At 47.1% G+C, this 24,983-nt stretch overlaps 1 protein-coding gene across 1 annotated transcript in view; it reads right to left on the bottom strand.

Moving 5' to 3' along the window:
- CHRD (chordin) overlaps window positions 1–16,735 on the bottom strand; it is a 50,929-nt gene extending 34,194 nt beyond the window's left edge. Inside the window, exons 1-4 of the mRNA XM_053390697.1 lie at window positions 16,269–16,735; window positions 12,478–12,581; window positions 7,366–7,492; window positions 530–676 (exon numbers count right to left, since the gene is read on the bottom strand). Coding sequence (XP_053246672.1) covers window positions 530–676; window positions 7,366–7,492; window positions 12,478–12,581; window positions 16,269–16,419 — 529 coding nt within the window. The 5' untranslated portion in view covers window positions 16,420–16,735. The remainder of the gene's footprint in view (window positions 1–529; window positions 677–7,365; window positions 7,493–12,477; window positions 12,582–16,268) is intronic.
- Window positions 16,736–24,983: the final 8,248 nt, after the last annotated feature.

Here is a 24,983-nt window from a genome sequence, read left to right as displayed (position 1 = left end):
ACCGCACCCTCCTTCTGGCTAGCTATAAAGAAGGTGCTTTGAGTTTTAGGCGTGGCTCTAGGAAACAGCTCTCAGCATGTTTGGACTCCAAGGCAGCCCCACAAGGCCATACCATGGATACTGGTGAGCCTCCGAACTACAGATGGGAGTAGAAGCCTTCATAGCGAGGCTGCCTTGAAGTGCAGTCCAATCTGCCACATGGCTTTTCAGCTGAGTGCTGCAAAGGCCTGATTTTCCATAGGATGATAGAGTGATACGAATGTTTGCAGAGTGTCCCTGACTTCAAGCAAAAGTGGGACGGGGTATGTGGCGTTGATATTTGGGGGGCAATTTCTTTTCTTTCTTTTTTGCTTGACATTATTGTTGGGGGGGCTGTGTTCCATTAGCCCTAGGGCAGCAGCTTCCACTGCATTCAGACACACCTGCAGACATGAGGACTGGAAACATGGTCGCTGTTTTTTAAAAAGAAAGAAAGAAAATCAGAAAGTTGGTTTCTGTGTTCCCTCCCCACCCCCCACCTAGACCATACCTATGCGGCTGTCATCTCGGACCATATCCTCAGAACTTAGGTAGGCGCGGTCATTGTAATTCCTATGTAAGTCATCTTCCTTATCCTGAAAGTACTCAAAGTTGTCAAACAGCGGCTCAGGTCTCTTCTCTGGGATGCTGGGAGCGGCTGCATGATGGATGACAGGAAGCAAAGGTTTTTTTGGCATCACAGAAAGTAGACGAATACAGAAACACACTTTGATTCATCTTGCGATGCCCCCTTCCCCTTTCTTGCTCCTGGTCAGGGCCAGCTCTGAGTTCGAGATAGCCGTAGGAAAAGTAGCCTTTGGTGGCTCCTCTCCTCCCTGAGAAACTTACCTGGTAGCATCCAGCAGCACCTGAAAACAGCAACAGGCAGATGGGTCTAACTCCCATTTTAATTTATCACAGTGCCCCAGTGCCAGAGGCATTGTGGGAAACTCCACCTTTGCCATCTTTAAATGTCATTTCCCCTCTACATTATCTCCATGTAGGAAAGTGCCCCAATTTCAGGGCTAGATGAAGACATTTTGGCCTCTGAGGTAAACAAAACGATAAGCCAAAATGGCGCTTCCCATATGCTAAAGCACCGCAATAATAAGAACAGATGATACAGCTGGCCATTCGCCACTAGCTGTGGAGCCCAAAATCTGTCACCTGAGGCAAGTTTTATTCCATTTCTCTTCATTTATTGCTAAAACACACGGGCCACTTTTCAACACAGGCATGTTTCCCAAAGCATCAAGTGTAATAATAAAAACACTCCACTGTTAAATCCAACACGAAAATTAAAACAGCATGAAATATTAAGATAACTAAGGGCAGAAGTAAAGTTGTAGACAAAAACCAGCTGCCACAAAGTAAATAAACCAACCAGATCTGACTATTCAATTAAAAGCTTGGGCATATAAAACAGGTTTTTCCCTGGATGTCTAAAACTTTAAAAAGAAGAACAGGGTGAGTCAGATCTCTCGGTGTTGGCCAAAATGTGTTGGGCCTTCGGATCTTGTTGGACTCAACCTCCCATCGGCCCCAGGCCAGCATGCCCAATGGTCAGGGATTATGGGAGTTGTAGTCCAACAGTGTCTGAAGCGCCCTATGGAAGCTACCCTAGTTTAGGGATTTGCATTAACGCAGTCACACACACACACACACACACCAACCAAAAGAAGGATTTCTCAGTCTGGCAGCATTTATTTATATATATAATGCTTTCCTATACAAATTATAACAACGGCCTGAAAGGGGGTGGGAGTAATGGCAGGATTTGACACCCCCCAGTGGTAACGTCCCTTTCCATGTTCCGTAAGACATTACCACCCATTTCAGTCCAGGGAACAAGAGGGCAGACATGAACAAACAAACGTGGCAGTCCCACCATGTCATGTTTTGCCTTGGATATAGAACTGAAAATTGGAGCTTACTTCTTGAATGTCCCTGGCAAAATACCCAGGAATTGGATCTCCCAACTTTGCTCGTATTCGTGGAATTTTGCTAATTCTGAGCACAGCAAGGCTGGTGTGGGAGCTAAGATGCTCTGCGACAGCAATGCAAAGATTTATGGCATCCACATGCGATCATGAATGCTGCCCAAATGTGCTTTTTATTTACTCAAATGTGCATCTGGGTGGTCATTTCGTAAACTGTTTGCTGAGGCATGTCCCCAGACCACAGTGATCATTCGGCCACCAGGACAGCAAGAGCTCCTTGTGCAATTAACCATCTGGGGACAAAGCTTCACTTTCGCTGGGAGTCTCCTCGCGTGCAAACAAGCGAAATATTCACCCTGTGATAAAATCAACTTGTAGCAACTTTGCTGTGTCAAAAATGTAATGGGGCCGTGCCATTACCTGTGCTGCCCATCCTCATATCACAGGCTTCGCCTCAAATTGCTTCCTCCTCCGACTCTTAGAAGCAGGGCTTTTTCCGTGGTGGCACCTTGCTTGTTGGAATGCCCTTCCAAGAGAAGCCTGCCCAACTTGTTTATTCTGTTGGAGGCTTGGAAGTGGTAGGAATGGTGCAAAATCATTTAATAATGCTAGACCTTGAAGTGTTTATAACTGAGCTATGCCACATGGGAGTCAAAAGGTTTTACTAAAAACGCCCCTGTTCACTTTGCTTGCCAATTCTGTCCCACCAGGTTGAGGTTCGGGCAGTGGCAGCAATGTCCCTCCCTGTTGCTACTTGAAGCATCCTTTCTTTTTTAGCTACTCCCGCGTGAGGCCAGGAAACACTGTCTTCCCTCTGCTTTGGCACTGCGGCATTACTACACTGCCACATCTGATTGATTATGTTGTATTTTCGGGAAGCCAAATCAGAGCGAGGGTAATGTTTTGTGCCATTGCTCTGAGCTGTCTTTGCAACATCACCATGTAGCCAAATCTGATTGGCTACATCGTGTTGTCATGAAGTCAGAGCACAGTATGGTATCATGCCATGTGGCTACAGTGGGAGAATAGTTCTAAAAAGCAAAGAGAAGCACTACAACTAGTGTCTGATGAGCAAACATTTATTCCCCCTTTTTTTGCATAGCCCCCTCCAATATCACCTGATTACTTCGTTGATTTTAGATTCTGAGCAGCCTTGAGGCCTCTTTTAGTCAAACTGGTAGAATATAGTTATGATGAACAGAGACATTTTTGCAGAAAACCAGGATCCAGCATGAAGATCCCTTGTGTATAAGTAAATGCATGAGACCTACACAGCTTTAGCTGTCCCACAGGTGGCAAAGCTCCATATCGCAGGGGGTTGGACTTGATGATCCCCAGGGATCCTTTCCAAATCTGCAATTCTGTGTGCCCATTGCTCATGCATGGCAAACTCTAGCTGAGATTCATGTGATGCCCTACCCCAATATAGATGCAGTGGTACCTTGGTTTACAAATTTAATCCGTTCCAGAAGTCTGTTCTTAAACCGAAACCATTCATAAACCGAGGCACACTTTCCCTAATGAGGCCTCCCGCTGCCGGTGCCCTTCAACTGTTCGGCTTCCGTTTGTAGACCAAGGTAAAGTTCTCAAACCAGACACTATTTCCAGTTTTGCAGAGTTTGTAAACCGAATCGTTCTTAAGCCTGGACTGTTCTTAAACCAAGGTACCACTATATACAGTGGATGCTTGGGTTGCGAACATGATCCATGCGGGATGCATGTTCATAACCCACAACGTCCACAACCCACAGCAGCACGTCTGTGCATGTGCAAAGTGCAATTTAGCGCTTCTGCACATGCGCGACCGCCAAAACCCAGAAGTAACCCGTTCTGGTACTTCTGGGTTTCGGTGGTCCGCAACCCAAAAAAACGCAACCTGAAGCGTCTGTAACCCGAGGTATGACTGTACCTAGTAGAGAAAATTTCACCTTGGGGAAGATGCACAGTGGAATTTTGTCTGAGTCCAGAGTTCATCTCTTTGTTCCCTCTGAGAATTTATGCTTCCTTTACGTTGCTGCACAGTTTCTAATACTGACTGACAGACCCAGAAAAGACCCTTGACTCAGAGGGGGTCCCAGTTTCCCATATGACCTGTGGTCCTTGCAAGCACTGGTCCCCTACTCTCTTCTTCCATTTACACCCTGATCTGCACAACAGCTGATCTAAAAACCCTTTTGATTTCAAGCCAGAGAAAGTCCCATAGAAATCAACGCAGAGCCCTTGGCATGACGCCAGAGGGTTAACCGCCACCCTTAGCAGGTTGTGATAATCAGCCAGCCCAGTTGGAAACGGCTTCTTGGCAGGGGGAGCTGGTCTGTGTGCTACTTGGGAAAGAATCGGCACAAAAGCTGTTATTATGTAATCCTTGTTGGGACAAAGTTAATTGTGTTTGTGCAAATCACTTAGGAACGGAGCAACAACAGGACGACTTCCATCAGTGCGGGAAGCGGACGAGGTGACACAATTCTCTCCAGGCTCTCTGCTGCTTCGCGAGCAGCCAGCTTCCCATGCAAACTGACCGTGAATCCCAAAATCCTGTGCAAGATATTAGTGGGGCTTGGGATACTGCCTTGTGCAAGGCCCCCTTACCCTGCCTCTTCTGAGGTGGCAACAGAGAGACCTGGCTCTGAATAGCAGCCAATATTTCTGATCCGTTCAGACTAACTTGCACATGAGAACATTTCCCAAATCCATCTACCTGAACTTTCTGCCAGTTTTGGTTTGGGGGGGAGGGCTACTTTGAGCAGAAAAGTTACTCGGGAGGAGGAGGGATAGTCCAGCAGGGTAAGAGTAAAGGTCCATTCACTGGCCAGACCAGAGAGCACCTAAGAAAGGCATGGAGAGACACAATAGCCACCCTCTGCTAAGGGACTGCCTTTTTGCAGAGATTCATAGTTCCGGGCTTGGGGAAATAGCTCCTGGGGCTTAAAATTTGCTGACCTCAAATGCCAGGTGAGAAGCACAACCCAAAATGCAGCAATGAAACTGCTAGCACGTTTGCAAAGCTAAGCAGGGCCCGCTATGGTTTCAAATTGGATGGGAGACATTGTGTTGAGATTCCTGCATTGCAGGGGGTTGTAACTTCGCTTCTCGCAGTGAGGGAACCAGCAGAAGACTCTCGGAAGAGGACTTCATTGCCCATCTAGAAGCTCCCTGGGTCTTACTTTGGCTATAACTCTTTTTCTTCTTCATCCTGGGTGCAAGTTCCAGACCAGCTAGTGGCAGGCAAACTGGCCCCTCCAGCTGTTTTGGGACTACAACTCCCATCATCCCTGACCACTGGTCCTGTTAGCTAGGGATGGTGGGAGTTGTAGTCCCAAAACAGCTGGAGGGGCCAGTTTGCCTATGCCTGGGCTAAATGACCCATGGAAGCCCCTCCCAACTCAACAATTCAATTGTTCTATTATTCTATGAAAAATGTGTTTTCCAGAGGCATGGCTCCCATCCCTTCCTTTGACTGACTTCAGGGGTGGGTTGCCCCTCCAGATGTTGCTGGACTCACAAACTCCCAGCAGACCCAGCCAGCAGAGCCAACAGGCAAGGAGGATGGGAGTGTCACCCAACGACACCAATGAGACCACACATTTCCCAGTCCCACCTGCTGAAGTGCCTGATAAATGGGGTAAGTGAGGGGTGGAACTGGGGGGGCGGGCAGGAGGTGGAGGAGAGAATGGGCATAGGTGGGTGCACAGGAGGGGGCTTTGGGGCTCATGGGGCTAGACATGGAATCATGGAATTTTCCGCTTTGTATATGAGATAGGAGGAGCTTGCCTGCCACTAGCTGGTCTGGAACTCGCACCCAGGATGGGGGAAAAAAGAGTTATAGCAAAAGCAAGACCCAGCGAGCTTCTAGATGGGCAATGAGGTCCTCTTCCGAGAGTCTTCTGCTGGTTTCCTCACTGCAAGAAGCGAAGTCACAGGGAACCAGGCAGAGGGCCTTCTCAGTAGTGGCACCTGCCCTGTGGAACGCCCTCCCATCAGATGTCAAAGAGAAAAACAACTATCTGACTTTTAGAAGACATCTGAAGGCAGCCCTGTTTAGGGAAGTTTGTAATGTTTGATGTTTTACTATTCTCCTGGGAGTCACCCAGAGTGGCTAGGGAAACCCAGCCAGATGGATGGGGTATAAATAAAATTATTATTATTATTATTATTATTATTATTATTATTATTATTATTAATTGTGGGGATCAGTGCTCCTCGTGCCTGTAAGGTTTTTCTTGCACAGTCCCTGTGACATTGTTGTCATCAGAAATTCCAGGTCGCATTTTACCCCCCATTTAATCCAGAGTTACTGTTTCCAAGGAAAATAAGTTTTTAAAAAACCAGCAACCTGTTTGCAATATCTCGGTGGCCCATTTGCCCCCACCAGGCTGCACCCTTCATACTCCTGTGAAACGTACAACCCTCTTGTGTTCCCAAGCAGTCTCCCGTCCCAGAACAAACTCTGCTGAGCTGGCCGGGGCAGGTGTGTTGTTCAGGGTGTTATGATCACAGACAAGCTCCCTTCTTCTCAGATGCCCAGAGAGACCCAAACAAACTGGGAAATAGACTATACAGGGGAAGCAGGCCCCGGCTCAATGCACAAAATCAACACACTGAATAAACCAGGGAGCATCCGTTCCTTCGGATATCCTCCCCTTCCACCTCCAGTCTGAGAGATTTGATACACAAGCCTCTCCGTGAAAACAGTAGCTTTTCAAATGGAAGTCGCCTGCAGCAACAGGCTTGAGGGTGCGTCCTCAAATAGCTGCCAGCAAAGTCTGGAAACGATGCATCTTGCACAAGCTGTTACAGCGAAGCATTTCATACACAAACTCTGCGTCACATAATGTTGGTCCTTAAGATTATGAGTGCCCTTTCTCTTCTGCTCTCTACCAAAAACGGAGGAAGCTTCTAGTACTCATGAATCACTGTTAGGCTGATTTGAATATAATTAGCATGACCTAAAGAAATTTGGGGACTGCCTTTATTTACTTGTTTCATGTTTCGATCCTGAGCTTTTGCCTACCAAGTCAGGGTGGCAAACACGCCCCTGCCCCTCTCCAGTTTTATGAGAAAAGTTAGGTTGAGAGATAGTGGCTGGTCATCAAGTGAGCTTTGTGGACAAGGTGGGTCTCCCCAGTCAAGGTCCAGTGCTTAATTCACTACCCTCCTCTGACCAACGAAACTGACTGGCTGGACAGGAAAATTGGCCCCTGAGTGCCAGGGGGCTCCGTGAGGCAAATGGTTTAGAAATTGAGGCGAATTCTCACCCCACTTCATGAGGGCCCCCAAATATTCATCTGCCGTGGGAGAAGGCCAGATTGGCTAGTGTCAGGGAGGCCCACAACCCACAAGGACAACCGACTTTACCTTCTGCCCCGCGGAAAACATAGGACCCACCACCGTCACCATCAACCCTTACCCTTTGGACAGGTTTTGCAGCAGTGTCCTGGCAGCAGGATGGCGTCACTGCAAGGAGGGGTGGGGCAGTCATGCTTAATGTTCTTACAGCTGACTTTGCCTGTCGGCCTCCCACGACGATTCCTCTGCTGTAGAGGGAAAGAGAAAATATTGATGATGGAGGACATGTGTCTGAGGCATTTGCTATGCATTGCGAGCTGTGCTTCCACATCTGTGCTGGACCTCGCAGAATATGCACCTTGTATCTCATGATCGGTTCCAGAGAAGCCTCACTTAACTCTTAAAAAAGGAAGAAGTTTATGATGCAGAGATAAGTTCCGAAAGTTGCATGCTCCATCGGCTGAAGGCCACTGCTGTTATGATAGTAAAATGCTACTGTCTATGTGTGCTTTCCAATTTCACACCAGGGAACGGTACAGTGGTACCTCGGGTTACATACGCTTCAGGGTACATACACTTCAGGTTAAAGACTCTGCTAACCCAGAAATAGTGCTTCAGGTTAAGAACTTTGCTTCAGGATGAGAACAGAAATCGTGCTCCGGCAGTGCAGCAGCAGCAGCAGCAGGAGGCCCCATTAGCTAAAGTGGTGCTTCAGGTTAAGAACAGTTTCAGGTTAAGAATGGACCTCCGGAACAAATTAAGTACTTAACCCGAGGTACCACTGTAGTAGTTTACACCTGTAAAAGCATCACCGTAATGCAATTATTTACTGTTATCCGCTAACATTGCCAAACTGGTGGTTCAGAGGAGGAAAGTTGAAAGAGAGATGAGCCTTTCCTCCTCCAGGCTACTGTTTCATTGCAGGTATATCCTGCAACATGTTCTTGACACAATAACAGCACCATCAGTGGTGCCTTTGTTCTGCTTTAGGTTGCTCTCTCCATGCTTCCCCAAAGCAACTGCATTATTGCTGTCTGGAGGGGTTGTTGTGCAACAAAAGCAGGACAAAAACAAACCAGGACATTTGTGGCTATAAAAAGCTATGGAATTATGAAAGAGGGATTGCATGTGACCAGCCTGAGAGCACCATCAGTGCAAATAGTTATAAATGTACCATTAAAAAATGGTGCATGGAGGGGCCATTAGAGGTTCATGAACTTCCCCCATCATGAATCAATATAAGAAATTCAGTGCAAATTCTGCATTCACAGAATCATGGGACTGTAGAGTCATCCAGCCCAGCCCTGTTCAATGCAGGAATCACAGCTATAGCGTCCCTGACAGGTGGATAATCCAACCTCTGTTTTAATACCTCCAAAGAGGGCAAGCCCACCACCTTCCAAGGGAGTCCCTTCTACCATTGAACAGCTCTTACCACCAGAAAGTTCTTCCTAACGTTTTGTGGGAATCCCCTTCCTTGTCATTTGAATCCACTGGTTTGGGTCCTACCCTCTGAAGCAGCAGAAAACAAGCTTGCTCCCTCTTCCATCTGACAGCCCTTCAGATATTTGAAGATGGCTATCGTATCAATGCTCAGTTTTCTCTTCTCTGGGCTACCAAAGCCAAACAGTACAGTGGTACCTCGGGTTATGTACTTAATTCATTCTGGAGGTCTGTTCTTAACCTGAAGCACCACTTTACCTAATGGGGCCTCCTGCTGCTGCCGCACCGCCGGAGCACGATTTCTGTTCTCATCCTGAAGCAAAGTTCTTAATCCGAGGTACTATTTCTGGGTTAGCGGAGTCTGTAACCTGAAGTGCATGTAACCTGAAGCGCATGTAACCTGAAGTACCACTGTACTATCTAGGGCAGACCACAGGGCAAAGCCAATCCGTCTGTATGCCTCTCCAATTGCACCAGAGGTGAATCCTGTGCCCCAGCACTGCCCTCTCCCTGCAGCTGGGACAAACAGCGACGGCAGATTTACTTCAGGAAATTGTCTTGGAGCGTATCGTGCAGCAAAGGACGTGCCGGAGCATTTTGAGCTATTGAGGAAAGGAAATAATGTGACCGTGTCCAAAAGTACAGGCACTTCCCCAATAAAGGGCACCTGCAAGTGCGGTGTTTATGAGATCTGCTTTCCCAGCGTCCCTGTTATTTATGAATTTGTTTGCACCCCCACTTTTAAAAAAAGAAAAGAACAGTACATGAGGCAGCTTATGCAAAATATCATCAAAGAGCAACACGATAATTTAATACAATCTGAAAAGAAAACAATCAACAAATAGACCAATAGATAAAGAAGCTGAAGTCAGTCTCTCTCTCTCTCTCTCTCTCTCTCTCTCTCTCTCTCTCTCTCTGTGTGTGTGTGTGTGACTATCTGCATTTTGCAGGACACTATAATTTCCTGTTTTGCAGCTGATGGGGGATTAGGTGAGGGCCTTGTCCAAAAAAGACATGCAAATGACAGAACAGAATTGCAAGCCAGAGCCCCACTCTGAAATCCCAGCTCTCTGATCACTGGAGTTAGCATTAATTAGCATCATTCTTGTTATTAATAACCTGTCCTTCGCCAGAAGGTGTGACTTTAATGTGACGTCACAGCAGTATAAAACACAACATTAAAAAGTGTTTAGAATACCTTGAAGCGATTAAGAGATTTGTGTGCATGTGTGACAGAAAGAAAAAGAAAGCAGTTTTCTACGTTACATTAAAAATGAGTGACTAAATGCACTTTTGAGCCTCTCTTGGGGAGTAATGAAGGTGGGAGGTCTGGGATGAGCTCTTCCCGGCCTCCTCCCCCCCCCGCTCCAAACAGGGTAAATGCAGCTGTGTGTATGCAGAGAGGGGAGATGGTTTGTTTCAAATGTATCTACCTTTAATTTCTTTCCTTTTTTTGAAAAAAACCCCACAGGAGATAATCTGGTCATGGCTCTCATAGAATCATAGAGTTGGAAGAGACCACAAGGGCCATTGAGTCCAACCCCCTGCCAAGCAGGAAACACCATCAGAGCACTCCTGACATATGGTTGTCAAGCCTCTGCTTAAAGACCTCCAAAGAAGGAGACTCCACCACACTCCTTGGCAGCAAATTCCACTGTCGAACAGCTCTTACTGTCAGGAAGTTCTTCCTAATGTTTAGGTGGAATCTTCTTTCTTGTAGTTTGGATCCATTGCTCCGTGTCCGCTTCTCTGGAGCAGCAGAAAACAACCTTTCTCCCTCCTCTATGTGACATCCTTTTATATATTTGAACATGGCTATCATATCACCCCTTAACCTCCTCTTCTCCAGGCTAAACATGCCCAGCTCCCTTAGCCGTTCCTCATAAGGCATCGTTTCCAGGCCTTTGACCATTTTGGTTGCCCTCCTCTGGACACGTTCCAGAGGAACACCTCTCTTGTGGTCTCACCTGGTTTGGAACTCACACAGTATTTGTGTGCCTGCGCAGATGTTGTCATACAGTAGAGAACAGAGTTTCCTGAACTTCCAATTCCTAAAGCAGACCTTAGATATTTATTTTTAAGGTGTTTTAAAGTGTGAACCGGAAGCACAGATTGTCACCCTATGAAAAAGAGGGGCAGGGAGAGAGAGAGGCTTACTTGGCCAAAAGCATGGAAAAGCTGCTTGCTCTCATAGGAGACCACCTTCTGCTTTTCTGTGTTCCTGATTGGAAAGAGGCAAACTCAATGCAGGGTATAATGCAATGGCTTTAAGTTGGCTGCTTCCGGGACATGACTCTGCTTCGAGGGTAGGTAGTGGCGGCGGTGGCTGGTTCTCGTTGGGAGGAAGGCAAGGAGGCCAACAGCAGGTGGCACCAGAGCCAATGAGAGGCAGAACCAACTAATACAGTGGTACTTCGGGTGACAAACACCTCAGGTTACAAACACTTCGGGTTACAGACTCCGCTTACCCAGAAGTAGTACCTCGGGTTAAGAACTTTACCTCAGTATGAGAACAGAAATTGCGCAGAGGCCCCATTAGCTAAAGTGGTACCTCAGCTTAAGAACGGACCTCCGGAATGAATTAAGTTCCTAACCAAAGGTACCACTGTACCAAGTTTCCTCCCTGCTAAAAGGGCAACAAATATACAGTAGTACCTCAGGTTACATACGCTTCAGGTTACAGACTCCGCTAACCCAGAAATAGTGCTTCAGGTTAAGAACTTTGCTTCAGGGTGAGAACAGAAATCGTGCCCCGGCGGCACGGCAGCCACAGGAGGCCCCATTAGCTAAAGTGGTGCTTCAGGTTAAGAACAGTTTCAGGTTAAGTACGGACCTCCGGAACAAATTAAGTACTTTACCCGAGGTACCACTGTAATGTTTTTTGATATCTGACAAAAGCAAAGAAAGCAATACAATAACTTGGAACTGTGTGTTAAAAAGTTGTAGAACTAATAATACAATGAGTCTAATTGGAAGCCAGATGTGTTTGTTTTGTTTTTCCTTTTTCCCCTTCCCCTCCTACCCACCCCCTTCTTCTTCCTCTTCTCTTTTCTTTTTTGTGCCTCCTTTCTTGGCCTTTCTCTTTTTGATATGTTAAGAAAGAGACAAAGAGATAAAAGTGTAATATGAAAACTTCAGTAAGTTAAAAGTGATGTTGTGTAGTTTTTCTGTTACTATTTATATATTGTTAAAATTGGTTAATTGCAATGAATTGATGTAGCAACTACTGTGGTTTTTTCCCTTTGTTATTGTTGAATTCTAAATCAAGTATTATTCTTTAAAATTAAAATAAAAAAAAATTAAAAGGGCAACAGTGGGACTTAAGGAGGAAGAATCAGACAGGCAGCACTACGTCCTGGATGGGTTGCAAGCAGAGGTGTAGCGGTCCAGGGAGTGGGGGCAGCCCTGTATTGTGATATCTTTAATGTTTGATGTTTCAACATTTTTTATATGTGCTGTAAGCTGCCCTGAGTGGCTGGGGAAACCCAACCAGATGGGCGGGGTATAAATAATAAAATTATTATCCTCATAGGTGGAGGATGGGGGGAGAGGTGAGTTTGTGCTGAAACCAGCCTACAGCACCAAGGGGAAAGTCCCAATTGTAGCTCCGCCCATCTCTGGCCCCTGGCCCCGCCCACTAGTACTCTGTGGCCCTCCAAAAGGTTGCTCAGAAGGGAATGTGGCCCCCGTGCTGGAGAAGGTTCCCCAGTCCTGCTTGGGGGTTCTGCAGCAACCCCCTCCCACATCTGGAAAAAAGAGAGAGAGAAAAGAATAGGAAATAACCACTTACTGGCTCACAAGAGCAGACCACGCAGTGCATGATGCCAAAAGGCTCACCCAAGTCTGGATGCCAAGTGTCCTCCAGGGCATAGGATCTGCCACCGAAAGAGCAGCCTAAAAGAAATTGGGGGGGGGAGAGGAAGAGTCTTGAGTGCTCCTGAAAGCCTCATATGAAGTTGCCTCTATAAAAATAACCATATTTATTGATTTTGCACCAAAAAAACAGATTTTGGTATAGACCATAAATTACTTTATCCATTGACTTACCATACCCCATTTCCATGGTTTCCTTAAAGGATGCATATTTCATGTATAATATTCATTGCATCCATTCTAACCTATTTATCTTAATAATGCTGGTGCTCCTATTTCAAATTCTGCTGTCTCTCATCTTTGCTGTTAATCTTGCCAGTTGCACATAACTCCATCAATTTCGAAAGCCTTATCCCAGAGTCAGGCCACTGAGCCACTCAGCTGAGCACTGACTGGCAGCAGCTATCTGAATCCAGCCCCAAATCTGCTGTTTCTGATCCTTTTAACTGGAGATGCTTTCAATTGGCCCTTGCAAGCCTCCTGCCTGCACCTTCCAGCTCCATGTGAACCCCTTTAAGCTGTGATAGGAATTTTGAGGTCTTAGATATATGTTAAATGTTCATAAGTGCACCAACCAAGCACGTACATAGATCAGCACAGGAAGACCGACCTGAAAACCATCATCCAGCATCATAACTGGCTCAGGACCGCAATACCTCAAGGACCACCTCTCTCCATATGAACCAACCTGGACCCTGACATCAGCTTCTGAGGCCCTTCCTCACCTCAGGTCTGCATGAAATGGTCATGGTCTTCCAGCTGCCTGCACCCCACCCTTCAAATATATCAGTTCCCTTAAAGCACAGGCTGTCTGCTGCCTCACCCCGGTCCACTCAGCAACCTCCAGCGCCTGCCCCACCCTCCAGAGCCCTGCCCTCAAGGCTTCCTTTTTTAGAATCACAGAACTGTCAAATTGGAAGGGATCCCGTGGGTCATCTAGTCCAACCCCCTGCAATGCAGGAATATGCAGTTGTCCCATACGAGGATTGAACTTGCAACCTTGGCGAGCACCCTGCTCTAACCAACTGAGCTGTCCAGTTCAATTAGGACTCGACAGAGTTTATAACCTTCAAACTTCTTCTCAGAGCCAAAAAAGCAGCGATGAAGGAAAGAGCAACTGCGGGCATCCAATTCATCAGCTGGAAAAATAAAAATGCGGCTCCCTTCTACAATTATTGGCTTGAAGACTTATACAAACTCGCAACATATGAACAAATTGCATATAAACGCAGACTTGCCATGGTCAAATTCAGTGATATTTGGAATCCATTCTTGCAAATACTGTAATAGGTTAAGATCTGGTGAAGTACAATAACAACCTTGTAACATATAGTTTTGGGAGTTTCCCCCCACCCTTTATTTTCTCTTCCACACAGGTTCTGTTCCTCCTTTTTCTTTTTCTCTCTTTTATCTACGTCTCAAATTGTTTAGTGCACATATACCGGGAATTCTGTACTTTTTGAGCTTACAATAAAAACGTTTAAAATTAAACGAAAAAAGAGCAACTGCAGGCATGGACAGGAGTACATTTACCCATTACTGATCAGACACCCCCAATTTGGAATCAGGAACCAGAGCTTCCGGTTGCAAAGGGTGTGTTTAATAATGAGCAGACTTAACAATGGATTCCTATGCATGTTTAACTCAGTCCACCCATTCTCAATGGGGTTCACCACTTCCAGGGACAGGATTTCAGCCCTAGGCCCAAGCATCACCCCTTTCCCAAACATTCTCTATTTCACATCTCATGCATGCAGTTCCCAATCCACCCTCATGCCTCTTAATTCCTTCCTCCATGTACCCTAACCCACCACCTGCAGCCTATCTAGACCTGCCGCATGGGCATTATTAAGCAGTGGGTTGACAAAGCAGACGACAGAGATTCCTCCAAGTAGTTCTTTACTTACATAAAAGGCATAGACAGTGCTTTTTTCGGGGGGGCGGGTTGCAGGGGTACACATACCCCTAAACTTTTTGTGAATCTAAGTTTGGCCTCATTGAGGGGCAGTATTTCAATATGAGTAGGAAAATGAGAGTACCCCTAAACAATTTTTTTAAGAAAAAAAGCACTGGGCATAGACAAGGGGGGCAGCTCCCCCTCCCCCAAATCAAGTAGAACAATAGAAATACTTAACTAACTGACCAATCACGTCAGTTCTGCCCCCAAAAAGTCCTGCCCCCCCAAACAAAAATTCTGGCAACGCCTAATAATTTATATACTTGCTATGTACTGTAAATGCTGACTGGGTGCTTTCTAATAGGACCATTAAAGACAGTGTGGTGTAGAGGTTAAAGTGCTGTACTCACACCTGGGGGGGGGCTAGGGTTCAAATCCCAGCTTGGCCACGGAGGTCACTGGGTGACCAATCACTGCCTCTCAGCCTCACAGGGTTGTTGAGAGGATGAGCAATTATAATATTAAGAAACAACAAGGCAGGTCCCTGCCTCAAGGAACATACAAAACTAAATAAACGAGACAAATAAATAAATTTCCAAGGCAGGAGAGGAATGGAACGAGAAGAGGTTCATGAATAAATAAGGGTATTAATTTGGATTTTGATATGTTTCATGTCAATGTGGTTTTTTTCAGTTGGTACTTTTAATGAATGATTCTAATGGACAGGATTTGTTGATTAAGCGATATATATAAAAATCTTGCTCAATAAAATAAATATGCATTTCAGTTAGAATCCTAGAATTGTAGAGTTGGAAGGGACCCCGAGGGTCATCTAGTCCAACCCCCTGCAACGCAGGAATCTTTTTGCCAAACGTGAGGCTCAGACCGGAGAGTTTCACACTCTACCGACTGTTACAACCGCTTAGGCTGCCTTGATATAGTTGAGCTGGTGATCCCTCCGCAATTTCTTTCCTCCACGTTCCTTCCTCCCCTGATTAAAAATAAAATAAAATCTTTGGAGATTTAAATTTGATGGGAAGTCCACCTTCTCTGCTCAAGGAGCGCATTTTCCCAACAACTGATCCATCAGGGCTGCTGCATAATCTTAGGGACACCTAATGTGCATCGCCAGCTCTTCACCTGTTCCAGGACTGAGCCTTAAAGGTGAAAGTCTGTGACTTGTGCGTAGCTATGCCTGTTGAGCGGTGCCTCGACCTGCTTGGCATGCCTGCAACCTCACAGCACCCAGGACTGCACATCTAGAACACTGAACGAGTGTGGGTGTCTTGTGTGGAATAGCTCTGGGCAAAGCCTTGGGGCGTGGGGTTGCCGGGCAAGAAACTTTTCTTCCTACCCAAATTCGTGCCATCTGCTGCGTTTGGTGCCCCCTTTCACACACACACGCACGCACGCACACATCCGAGTTACTCTCTCACACAGCAGGCATTCCTTCACCCACAACCATTCCCCGTCTGTCCCACTTGGAAGCGCGCTCCTCGCCCGTCGGAAACCCGCCCGCGTTCGTCCGAGCGGCCCGGGAGGCTTCCCAAACGCCCGCGTCCCCACCCACCGCCCGCCTCGACGTGGTTGCCGCCCGGCCAAGAGATGCGGGCACGGGGTCTTCGAAATCCGTCCGTGAGAAGCGGATGGGAGGCTCGCATGCCGCTGCCCGGGCAGCTGTGCCAACCAAGCAAGGGAGTCAGGGCTGGGTCAGGATGCCCCCTTCCGAGGGGTGGGGGGGTGCCGTGCCCATCTCCTGCAAAGAAGCCTCCGCCACCCGCGCGTCCCAGGGAGGAGGAGGAGGGTCCTACCTGCCGCCCCCTTGGAGGGTAGAGGGTCCGCCGATTCGGGCTGGATGGGCAAGAGGGGCTTGGGCGGGCGCGGGGCTGAGCCGTGGCCCGGCCACACGAGGGCGAGCGGCGGCAGGAGCAGCAGCAGCAGCGCCGCACCCAGGAGGGTCATCGCGGCGAGGCGAGCGCGGGATCCCGGAGCGAGTCACCGTCCCGTCTGGCCCCGGCGGCCTTTATAGGCGCCGGCTTGGGCCAAGCGGCGCGGAGGGGGCATCTCCTCGAGCAAACAAAGGCGGCGGCACATTGCGGCCCCGGCGGGGGGCCCGCTCAGCACCGCCGCGGGGGGTGGGGGGTGGGGAGAGGGCGGAAGGATCGGGGAGGCGGCGGCGACGGATTGGGCCCCCTCCCACCGCCTCCGCCTCTCGCCCTCCGCGCAGTCCTGGACGGGACGTCCTCTCGTCGGCGCGGGAGGGGGGGAGGTTGCCTGGCCCGCCGCAGCTCCGGTCCCTCCCGGGCTCCGCTGCTGCGGGAGGACGAGGGCGCCGCCGCGGGACGGGCAGGGCTAGGCAGGGCGCCCGACGGCGCGGGAGGAGAAGCGCGGCGAGGAAAGGAAACGGGCGGGACGCGGAGAGGAAAAGCTCCGCCCGCGGTGCTGGGCGGAGGCGGAGGAGCCACCGCGCGGCGCCCACGGCGCTGGGTCCTCCGCGCCCTCACCTGGGCTTGCCCGCCTTCCCTGCACCCATCCACGGTGAACGGATCTCCCTGTCAAAGTTGCTGGGGAGGGGGCTGTGCAACTACAGCCTCCCTCACAAATCCTGAAAATCTTTTCCCGTGGGTCCATGAGTCACCCACCCCGACGAAGTCCTTGCCACGGGGGCTGGCATGCGCTCCCAGCGCGTCCCAGTATTCTTATAAATATAGTATATAGTATGTTGAACTCTGAATATCACCCCACTCCATAGCAAGCTCCCCTTCATTGCCACAATCTGGCCAGAAAGGAACATGAAGGACAGCCCTGCAGGATCAGGCCCATCTCATCCAGTATCCGTGATCAGCTCCCCTCCTGCCCTTTCCACCGTTGGTGCCCCAAACAGTGGCCTCATGCCACCCACCTGCCTTCTGCTGCGTGGGCATGAGGTTATGCTACAATTCCCACAATGCTCACACTCAGACGTGAAATTGTTGAATGGTTACTTTAAATGTAAAGGTTCTTCATTGTTCCACCCGATGTGTATGTCTTTAAGGGGCCAGAGCAAGGGCCAGAGCAAGATAACGAGACCCAGCTTTACAGCTGTGAAGCATAGCAGGTGCTGCTGAGTTGTATTTGATTAAGGTGTGTCAGCATTTGGGTGTAGTATATAAGGAGCAGCACCTAGCTGTCCCATTACCCTGGGGGATGGGTTGGTGGTTGGGTCTGGTTTGTTGTTGATGTTTTTAGTGTATAAGGAATTTTTGCTTTTGTTATTAAAACCTTGTTTAAGTTATTTCTGAGTCCCTTTTTAATGCATGGTCTCCCCAGCAAGCTCTCTGCAGCGCTACTAAACTGCAAATAGCCAACAGAAATGTCCCTCATATCTTGCACCCTAAGACTCACACTCCCTTTCTCTCCCAGCAAATCATCACTCAGCAGTCCTTCCCAAAGGGGTATTCTGCTTCAGCAGAAACTTAGGCTGGGGCCCTTGAGATGTCAATCTGGAGGTGACACTGCAGCTGGCTGCATAGAATCTACTCCTGCATCTCATTGGAAGAAACTGGATAGATTCTCCAGCAGGGGGCGAGTGGAGCTCTCCATGCCTGATCACCTGTGAGGAGAAGGTTTTGGATGGGGAAAGAGGCCAGAATCGAATGATGGAAGTCAAGCAATGGTTTGCCATAAGAGTGTCTCTGAACTGAAAATGACATGTTAAAGCAAATATGATTTGAAGTTTTGGGATTTTGGGATGCAGGGGAGAAAAGGACTCTGGCTCAGGTAGAAGTCCGCATTTTGCATGCAAAAGATCCCAGGCTGAATTCGTGACAACTTGGATCAACTTCTGCTTCAGCCGTTGAAGAATTGTGGCTAGTTGAGAGCTACCCCAGGTGGCTTTTGCAACACTGAGCTAGATGTACAAACATTAAGCAGGCCCACGGGACACACGCATTTGCATTCAATTTGCATATGTTCATTCACTGATATCACAGCTATCGCTGATTGGGTGGTGCTGTGCTTGGCTCCGCCTACTACAGCTTCCACCGGCAGGCCATAAGCATGGGAAATGGATCAGCATTTTGGCGCAAATCCTTCCTTACACACATGTGTTTGTATACAGCTTAATTAATTAATTAATTACATTTGTAATTATCCGAAGATCCCAGGGCGGTTCACAACAGAAAAAATTCACCTTTTTCTGCAAAGCAATTTCCCCTGATGTAATGCATTTGTGTATGTTACGTTCACGAATATGTGCATTTTTTTATTTACCAGGGAATATGCACTTTTGTACATGTTGCTTGTACATGGAGCACTGCCTTGCAAAATTTGGAAAAGTGAAAATTGCGTAGCGTAGCTGTGTTTCCGCGTTGCTTCAGAATGTGGGAGATAGCTAGGTTGGCCTTTCTGTGTGAGCTATTTCGCCTTCCTCTCCCATCCCAACGCAACAACCCCACTGTATCATACACAGGTTGTACTGAGGCTTTGAAAAATCATTTTAAGGGTAGGGAGAGAGAGAGAAGAGAGAGAGACCCACAAGGAGTGTCCCACCGTCCTCTCTGTAGGAAAAAACAGGCAGCCTACTGAAGCCTCAAAACCAGCAGATGCTTTGAAAGCTGCAGCCTTGGTGAGTCACGGGGGGGGGGGGCAGAGCCATCCTCTTCTGCTGCATATCCCTGGGCAAGGAATCAAGCCTTTTTTCCCAACACTTCTCCCTCCCCTAGAACCAAGTAACTAGGTTGACTGGACTGAGGCCTGCTCCCTTGAGAGATAATTTCAGTAAAACAGGGAGAGAGAGAGAGAGATCTAATAATTCACATTAGACATGGGAATTTTGGATTCCGTGGCAATATTTGCACATCTGAAGCCCAGTCGCAAGGTAACCGAGGGGAGGTGCGGGAGTGGAAGTGGGGAAGAGAGGGACAAGGCTGAGCCGAGGATGATGGTGCAGGAGGGAACCAGCTGTGTTTTGTCTGAAACACATGGACTTAATATTATTTTCCTCATATTCAGCATGATTGAGCTATGCCCCGGGATCGCCTGTAGGAACTTCCTGTGAAGTAACATGGTGGGCTGAGGAGGGAGGGAGGGAGGCATTCGCCAGGTGTTCAGGAGCAAAGGACTTTGGGGAGAGGACGACGGGCTATTCGTTTTATTTCTTTGGTTTTCCCCCCCTCCTTCTTAATTATAGAAAACACACCCTCACCCGATCCTCGAAAGTAATAAAAAATACCTACGGGTTTTTAAAAACACCCAATAAAAAGATCCAGCTTGTTTTCTGCCAACAAATGCAAATATCATCACTTCTGGGATGTATGGGGTGTTAGGGGAGGGCTAGTACCTCTGGTGGGGGGGCGCTTTGCATTCCTTCTGGGGTCCTTTGTCCACCTTTGGTCCCCACCCTGCTCTCAGCTCTCACCTGGGGCTCCTAGAAGCTGTCAGCATGCAGCAGTGACTACACCCCTGGAATGGCTTCAATTATGTGGGGTGGGGCTTAGCTGCGCCCCCCCAATATTTTATTCAAGTTGGCATCCCTGAAGGGGAGGTATAATAGTACTGAGTGGTGTAAGGCTTTATAGGTAAAAAACCAGCATCGTGGCCCATCTCAGGCCAACTTCCAGGACAATATTATTACTATTTACTGCACGTCCCAATTTGCTCAGCAGAATTTGCTCCCTTGCAATTGCACAGAGGTTTGCAGCTTTAAAGGGTAATTTTTCCATGCTGAACTGACGTTTGGTTAGGTCCTGAGAATTCTCTGTTATGTTAGAGAGCCTTTCCTACCAAAAGAAAACAGCTGTTTTAGCAACCTGTTTTAGCCCTCTGATGCAACACGGTAGGAATTTTAAGCAAGCCTGCTGGCTTCACTGACTTCACTCTGTTTCCCTTTGTGAAGAATATATATATATCATCGTCGAAAGTGAGATTGCTCGGAGTTTATTTGTTGAGTCAGATGTTTTGATTCTGTCTACTTAATTTAACATGGCAACCTCCTCTGGGCAGGGACAGAATGAATGGTTCATGTTTTATGGCACTTCGAGAGCAACTAACCATCACTTGCAGTGCTGTTAAAATTCCTGCAGAAACACATCTGCATGGAAATCATCTACAGATAGATCTCCATGCAAGGCTAACAAGTACAGATAGATGGTCAGTCCATGCACTTGAGCTGGGAAGCAACAATGGGCCACTGCTTCCTAGTGTTGGATCATCACATGCACAAGGCATGAAATATATGCACTAACTACTGCATAGTGAATTCTGATTTTACATTTTCATCCGACTTTCATTTTCATTGCATTGAGTTACTCATACACCACTTAGAGGCGGTTGTAATTAAGTAGTAGAAAAACTTTTGAAATAAATTTACTGATTATTTATCTTATTTCACAAACTTTATATACTGCCTGATTGTAAAAAAACAAACAAACCTGGGAGTGGCCGCCGAAACCACATAACACCGATCCTGAAAGACCTACATTGACTCCCAGTACGTTTCCAAGCACAATTCAAAGTGTTGGTGCTGACCTTTAAAGCCCTAAATGGCCTCGGTCCTGTATACCTGAAGGAGCATCTCCACCCTCATCACTCAGCCCAGACACTGAGGTCCAGCTCTGAGGTTCTTCTGGCGGTTCCTTCACTGCGAGAAGTGAGGTTACAGGGAACCAGGCAGAGGGCCTTTTCGGTAGTGGTGCCCGCCCTGTGGAACACCCTCCCACTGGATGTCAAGGAAATAAAAAACTATCTGACTTTTAGAAGACATCTGAAGGCAGCCCTGTTTAGGGAAGGTTTTAATGTTTGACGTTTCATCGTGTTTTTAATTTTCTGTTGGGAGCCGCCCAGAGTTGCTGAGGAAACCCAGCCAGATGGACGGGGTATAAATAATAAGTTATTGTTATTGTTATTATTATACAAAAAGAATAAAGCAGTGACATTATTGGTAAAAACAGTTAAAAGCAACTGTTTAAAACTCTCAAAAATATTGCTTGCATGCATATCCCAGGTTTCCTGAAGTAAACAGTGCATAGACAGATACATAAGACAATGCATATATTTGTATACAAATGTGTATGTATTGCTATAAAATTATGCTGCATAAATATAGTACAGCATGGGATTATATGCATATAGTGGTGTTTGTGTGTATAAAATGTTGTGTATGATTTTGCATATAATTAATTATACATGAGATGATTGCAAATCACCACTGGAGACAGGTAGGATGAACACAATGAATCGAGTCTTAAGCACCTTTCCACCTGCTTTAGTAAAAATAAATCCAAAACAATTATACAGCACCCTGTGGGCAAGACCCTACAGCTGGCTTTGATGAACTTCTTCTCGAACTAAGATTTGGAAAGGAAAAACAAAGCTATAGCAGGCCACATACTGATGGCAGCCAGAATGACTTTGGCCAAGAGCTGGAAAGATTTGAAGTGGTATAACAAAGTGTAGTATTTAGCATCAGTAAATAAATTAACACAAAAGCATGGAATTCTGAAAGATCTCTCAAAATCAGACGAGTTTAATTCACATTACAATTTTTTTTAGTTTTTATTCTTCGTCATACTATGCAAGGATCTGGAATGTGTAACGATCCCAGTGGTCCCAAATCCTATGCTTTTATAACATGTGATTTCATCTTAAATTTTCATTTTGGAAGATTCATGTAGTACCATGTACACCCGTTTCCAAAACTGGTTTTCTCTTCCGTGCTCATTTGTAGAGGGATCTGTTTATTTCCTCTGTTGTCGATTATCTTGTCCTGCCTTTATCATACCTGCCTGGGACACCCAAAATTAAAATCCACAAAGATTGTTAATAATTTTTCTTTAAAAGAATCTCTCCACTCCTATTGAATAAACACTTTCCAGAGAGCCGTATAATACACTCTCCCAAAATCTTTTCCTGAATGTGTAAAAGGCATAATAATAATAATAATAATAATAATAATAATAATAATTGCCTCTTTTTATGGAGAGTTTTCTAATTTGACTTGTTTGATAAAGGCAGCAGGCCACACTCCTGAGTCATTCATAAAAAAGTTCTCTCCCCTATTTCCCGCTCTGAGTCTTGATTTGGCATCCCTGGGAGATCAAAGTGGGGCAGCTGTTCCCCTTTTCCTGTGTGCCTTTTGCAGCTGCCCGCGGGGGTTCCCCTCTCTCCGTAACCAGGAAGGGGGCTTGTTTGGCCATGGGATTAATGGATGCATTAGAAAGGGATGGCTTAATGACACTGGCTGTGCCCAGGGAATTGTGTTTGCCAGGCAATTGGGTTCCCAGCCTCACCTCCCTGGGAGGGAGCCCTGCCACACAAGCAGCCCAGGAGACGGAGGCAAATATTTGGGCCTGGGTGGGTTTCACAGAAGTGTGAGAAGGAATTCCGCTCTTGCTCTCCACTCCTTTAAAACACATTCACACACTCGATTAACCAGATGCTCCAACTGTCCTTGTTTAAAGAGGATGGTTCCTATTCTTTAGCTTCCTGCTGGATCTCCATTTTGAGCCCCCTCTGGGTGATACTTGCTAAAAAGTGTTATTAGCATGAGTCGCAAGAGGTGGTATTCTTCAGGGGTTAGCTCCTTCCCCAGGCTCTCTCGAAGCTAACAGTGCAACCCTGTGCATGCTGTCGCTCAGGAACAGATCCCCGGTAAGGACGTACATAGGATTTGCAGAGTTGTGCAGTGCAATGCAGCCTGTCTCTAGTGCACAGGCTCCATCAATGCACACATGTGAACATTACACGGCCATACAGCACAACAGCGCCAACCTAGCAGTTCGAAAGCATGTCAAAGTTCAAGTAGATAAATAGGTACCGCTCTGGCAGGAAGGTAAACAGCATTTCTGTGTGCTGCTCTGGCTTAGTCATGCTGGCCACATGACCTGGAAGCTGTATGCCGGCTCCTTCGGCCAATAAAGCGAGATGAGCGCCACAAGCCCAGAGTCGGTCACGACTGGACCTAATGGTCAGGGGTCCCTTTACCTTTACAGCGCAACAACCCTCTATCATCTCAAAGGCTCCTGAGTCTTTTAAACCGTTGAGAGCAAAGGATTGTGGGGCTGAGTTGCAGCCACACCTTAAGTTTAAAGCACATTCAATGTACATTGAAAGCACACGGCTGCCCCAAATAATCCTGTGCCCCCATAGATCCATAATTCCCAGTGTTCTTAGCAAACTAGTGTTCCCAGGAGTCTTTTTTGGGTGTTTACCATGTGCATTGAATGTGCCAAATATATGGTATGGATGCTATCTCCCTCCAGTGCATCCTTTAGCTTAAAGAAGGTGTGGCACCAGCAACAAAGTTTTGCTGTGTAGAGCACTCCTCTTCAGAAGGCAAGCCAGCCCTGCCCTCTTACCAGATACTCTCTTTCATTCCCCCTTTCGCCCTTGTGTGCGGAACGTGCTCTTATGGCCACCTGTGACAGGCGCTCAGGGAACGAGACTCCCAAATGCCCCGGCCAATCAGAGGAGGGAATGCTGATAGAGATGAGCCCAACAGCCTGACCTGGGGAAAGGCAACTTCAGAGGTTCCTACCTCTGCAATCTGCTAGTTTATGGAAAGCTGCATTCCTTTCCTCCTCTCCAACAATAACAAGGCACTGTGATATTATCCAGATTTTCTGCTCAAAGATAATTAAACAATATGCATTTCCTGCTTACTGAGATCATAATAAGCAGTCAGATTCCCCAGAGCTGTTGCTAGGCAGGGTGGGGTGGAGGGGCTTGCAGAGGGGCAGAGCCTGTAGCATACCTAACCTCTGAGCTGTTCAGAGACCCTCCAATCCCACCTCTCTCTCTCTCTTTTCCAGATGCAACCTAGCAAATATCATCCCCTGGCTTTCTGCTCCTCTCTGCCGCTCACCTGCCTCTCACACCTTTGCCAGCATGACATGTGAAATTCGGCATACTTGAGGTTGCAACCCTATGCACATTTACACGGGAGTAAGTCCTGGTGGATTCAGTGGATTTATTCTTCAACAGACACAATTTCTAGAAACAATACAATGCAGTAAAGAACCAACAGGAAAGCAGTTTTCCAAAAGCTTACAGGGGCAACCTGTTTGTAGAGCATTTGCTCTGATTTGCTTGCATAACCCTATGCAGAGGTTAAACGGTGTTCAGTCTTTATTGCACATTTGTTCTGATTTGTTTCTAGGTGGGTTATATGGCAATGAGCAGCCACCCTGATTTTCTTCTGGGGTGTTTATACGTCTTTCCATTAAACATTTCTTCATCTCACACTTTCCATCGCATCTCCCCATCACTTTCCTAACTGCAAAAGCTCCAATTATTTTTTAAGGAGGATTTGCTGTGCTGGGTGTGCTTTGGTCCACTTCAATTGCACAAGCCTAAATTCCCTGGCGTGTCCTTGAACACTAACCACAAAAGAAATGACAGTCTGGAGCTCCACTGAGATGCATTTGGGAAGGACATGCCATTCCCTGCCAGGTGAACACTGGAATGACATGCTATCCAGTCCTGTAGACATTTAGTCAGAAACAAGCTCCTTTGTATCTGAAGAAGTGTGCATGCACACAAAAGCTTAT

Source organism: Podarcis raffonei, chromosome 5 (assembly GCF_027172205.1).
Source record: "Podarcis raffonei isolate rPodRaf1 chromosome 5, rPodRaf1.pri, whole genome shotgun sequence".
In the NCBI taxonomy this organism is placed as follows: domain Eukaryota; kingdom Metazoa; phylum Chordata; class Lepidosauria; order Squamata; family Lacertidae; genus Podarcis; species Podarcis raffonei.
Note: the sequence above shows the minus strand (reverse complement) of the source record. Positions and strands in the feature narration are given on the sequence as shown.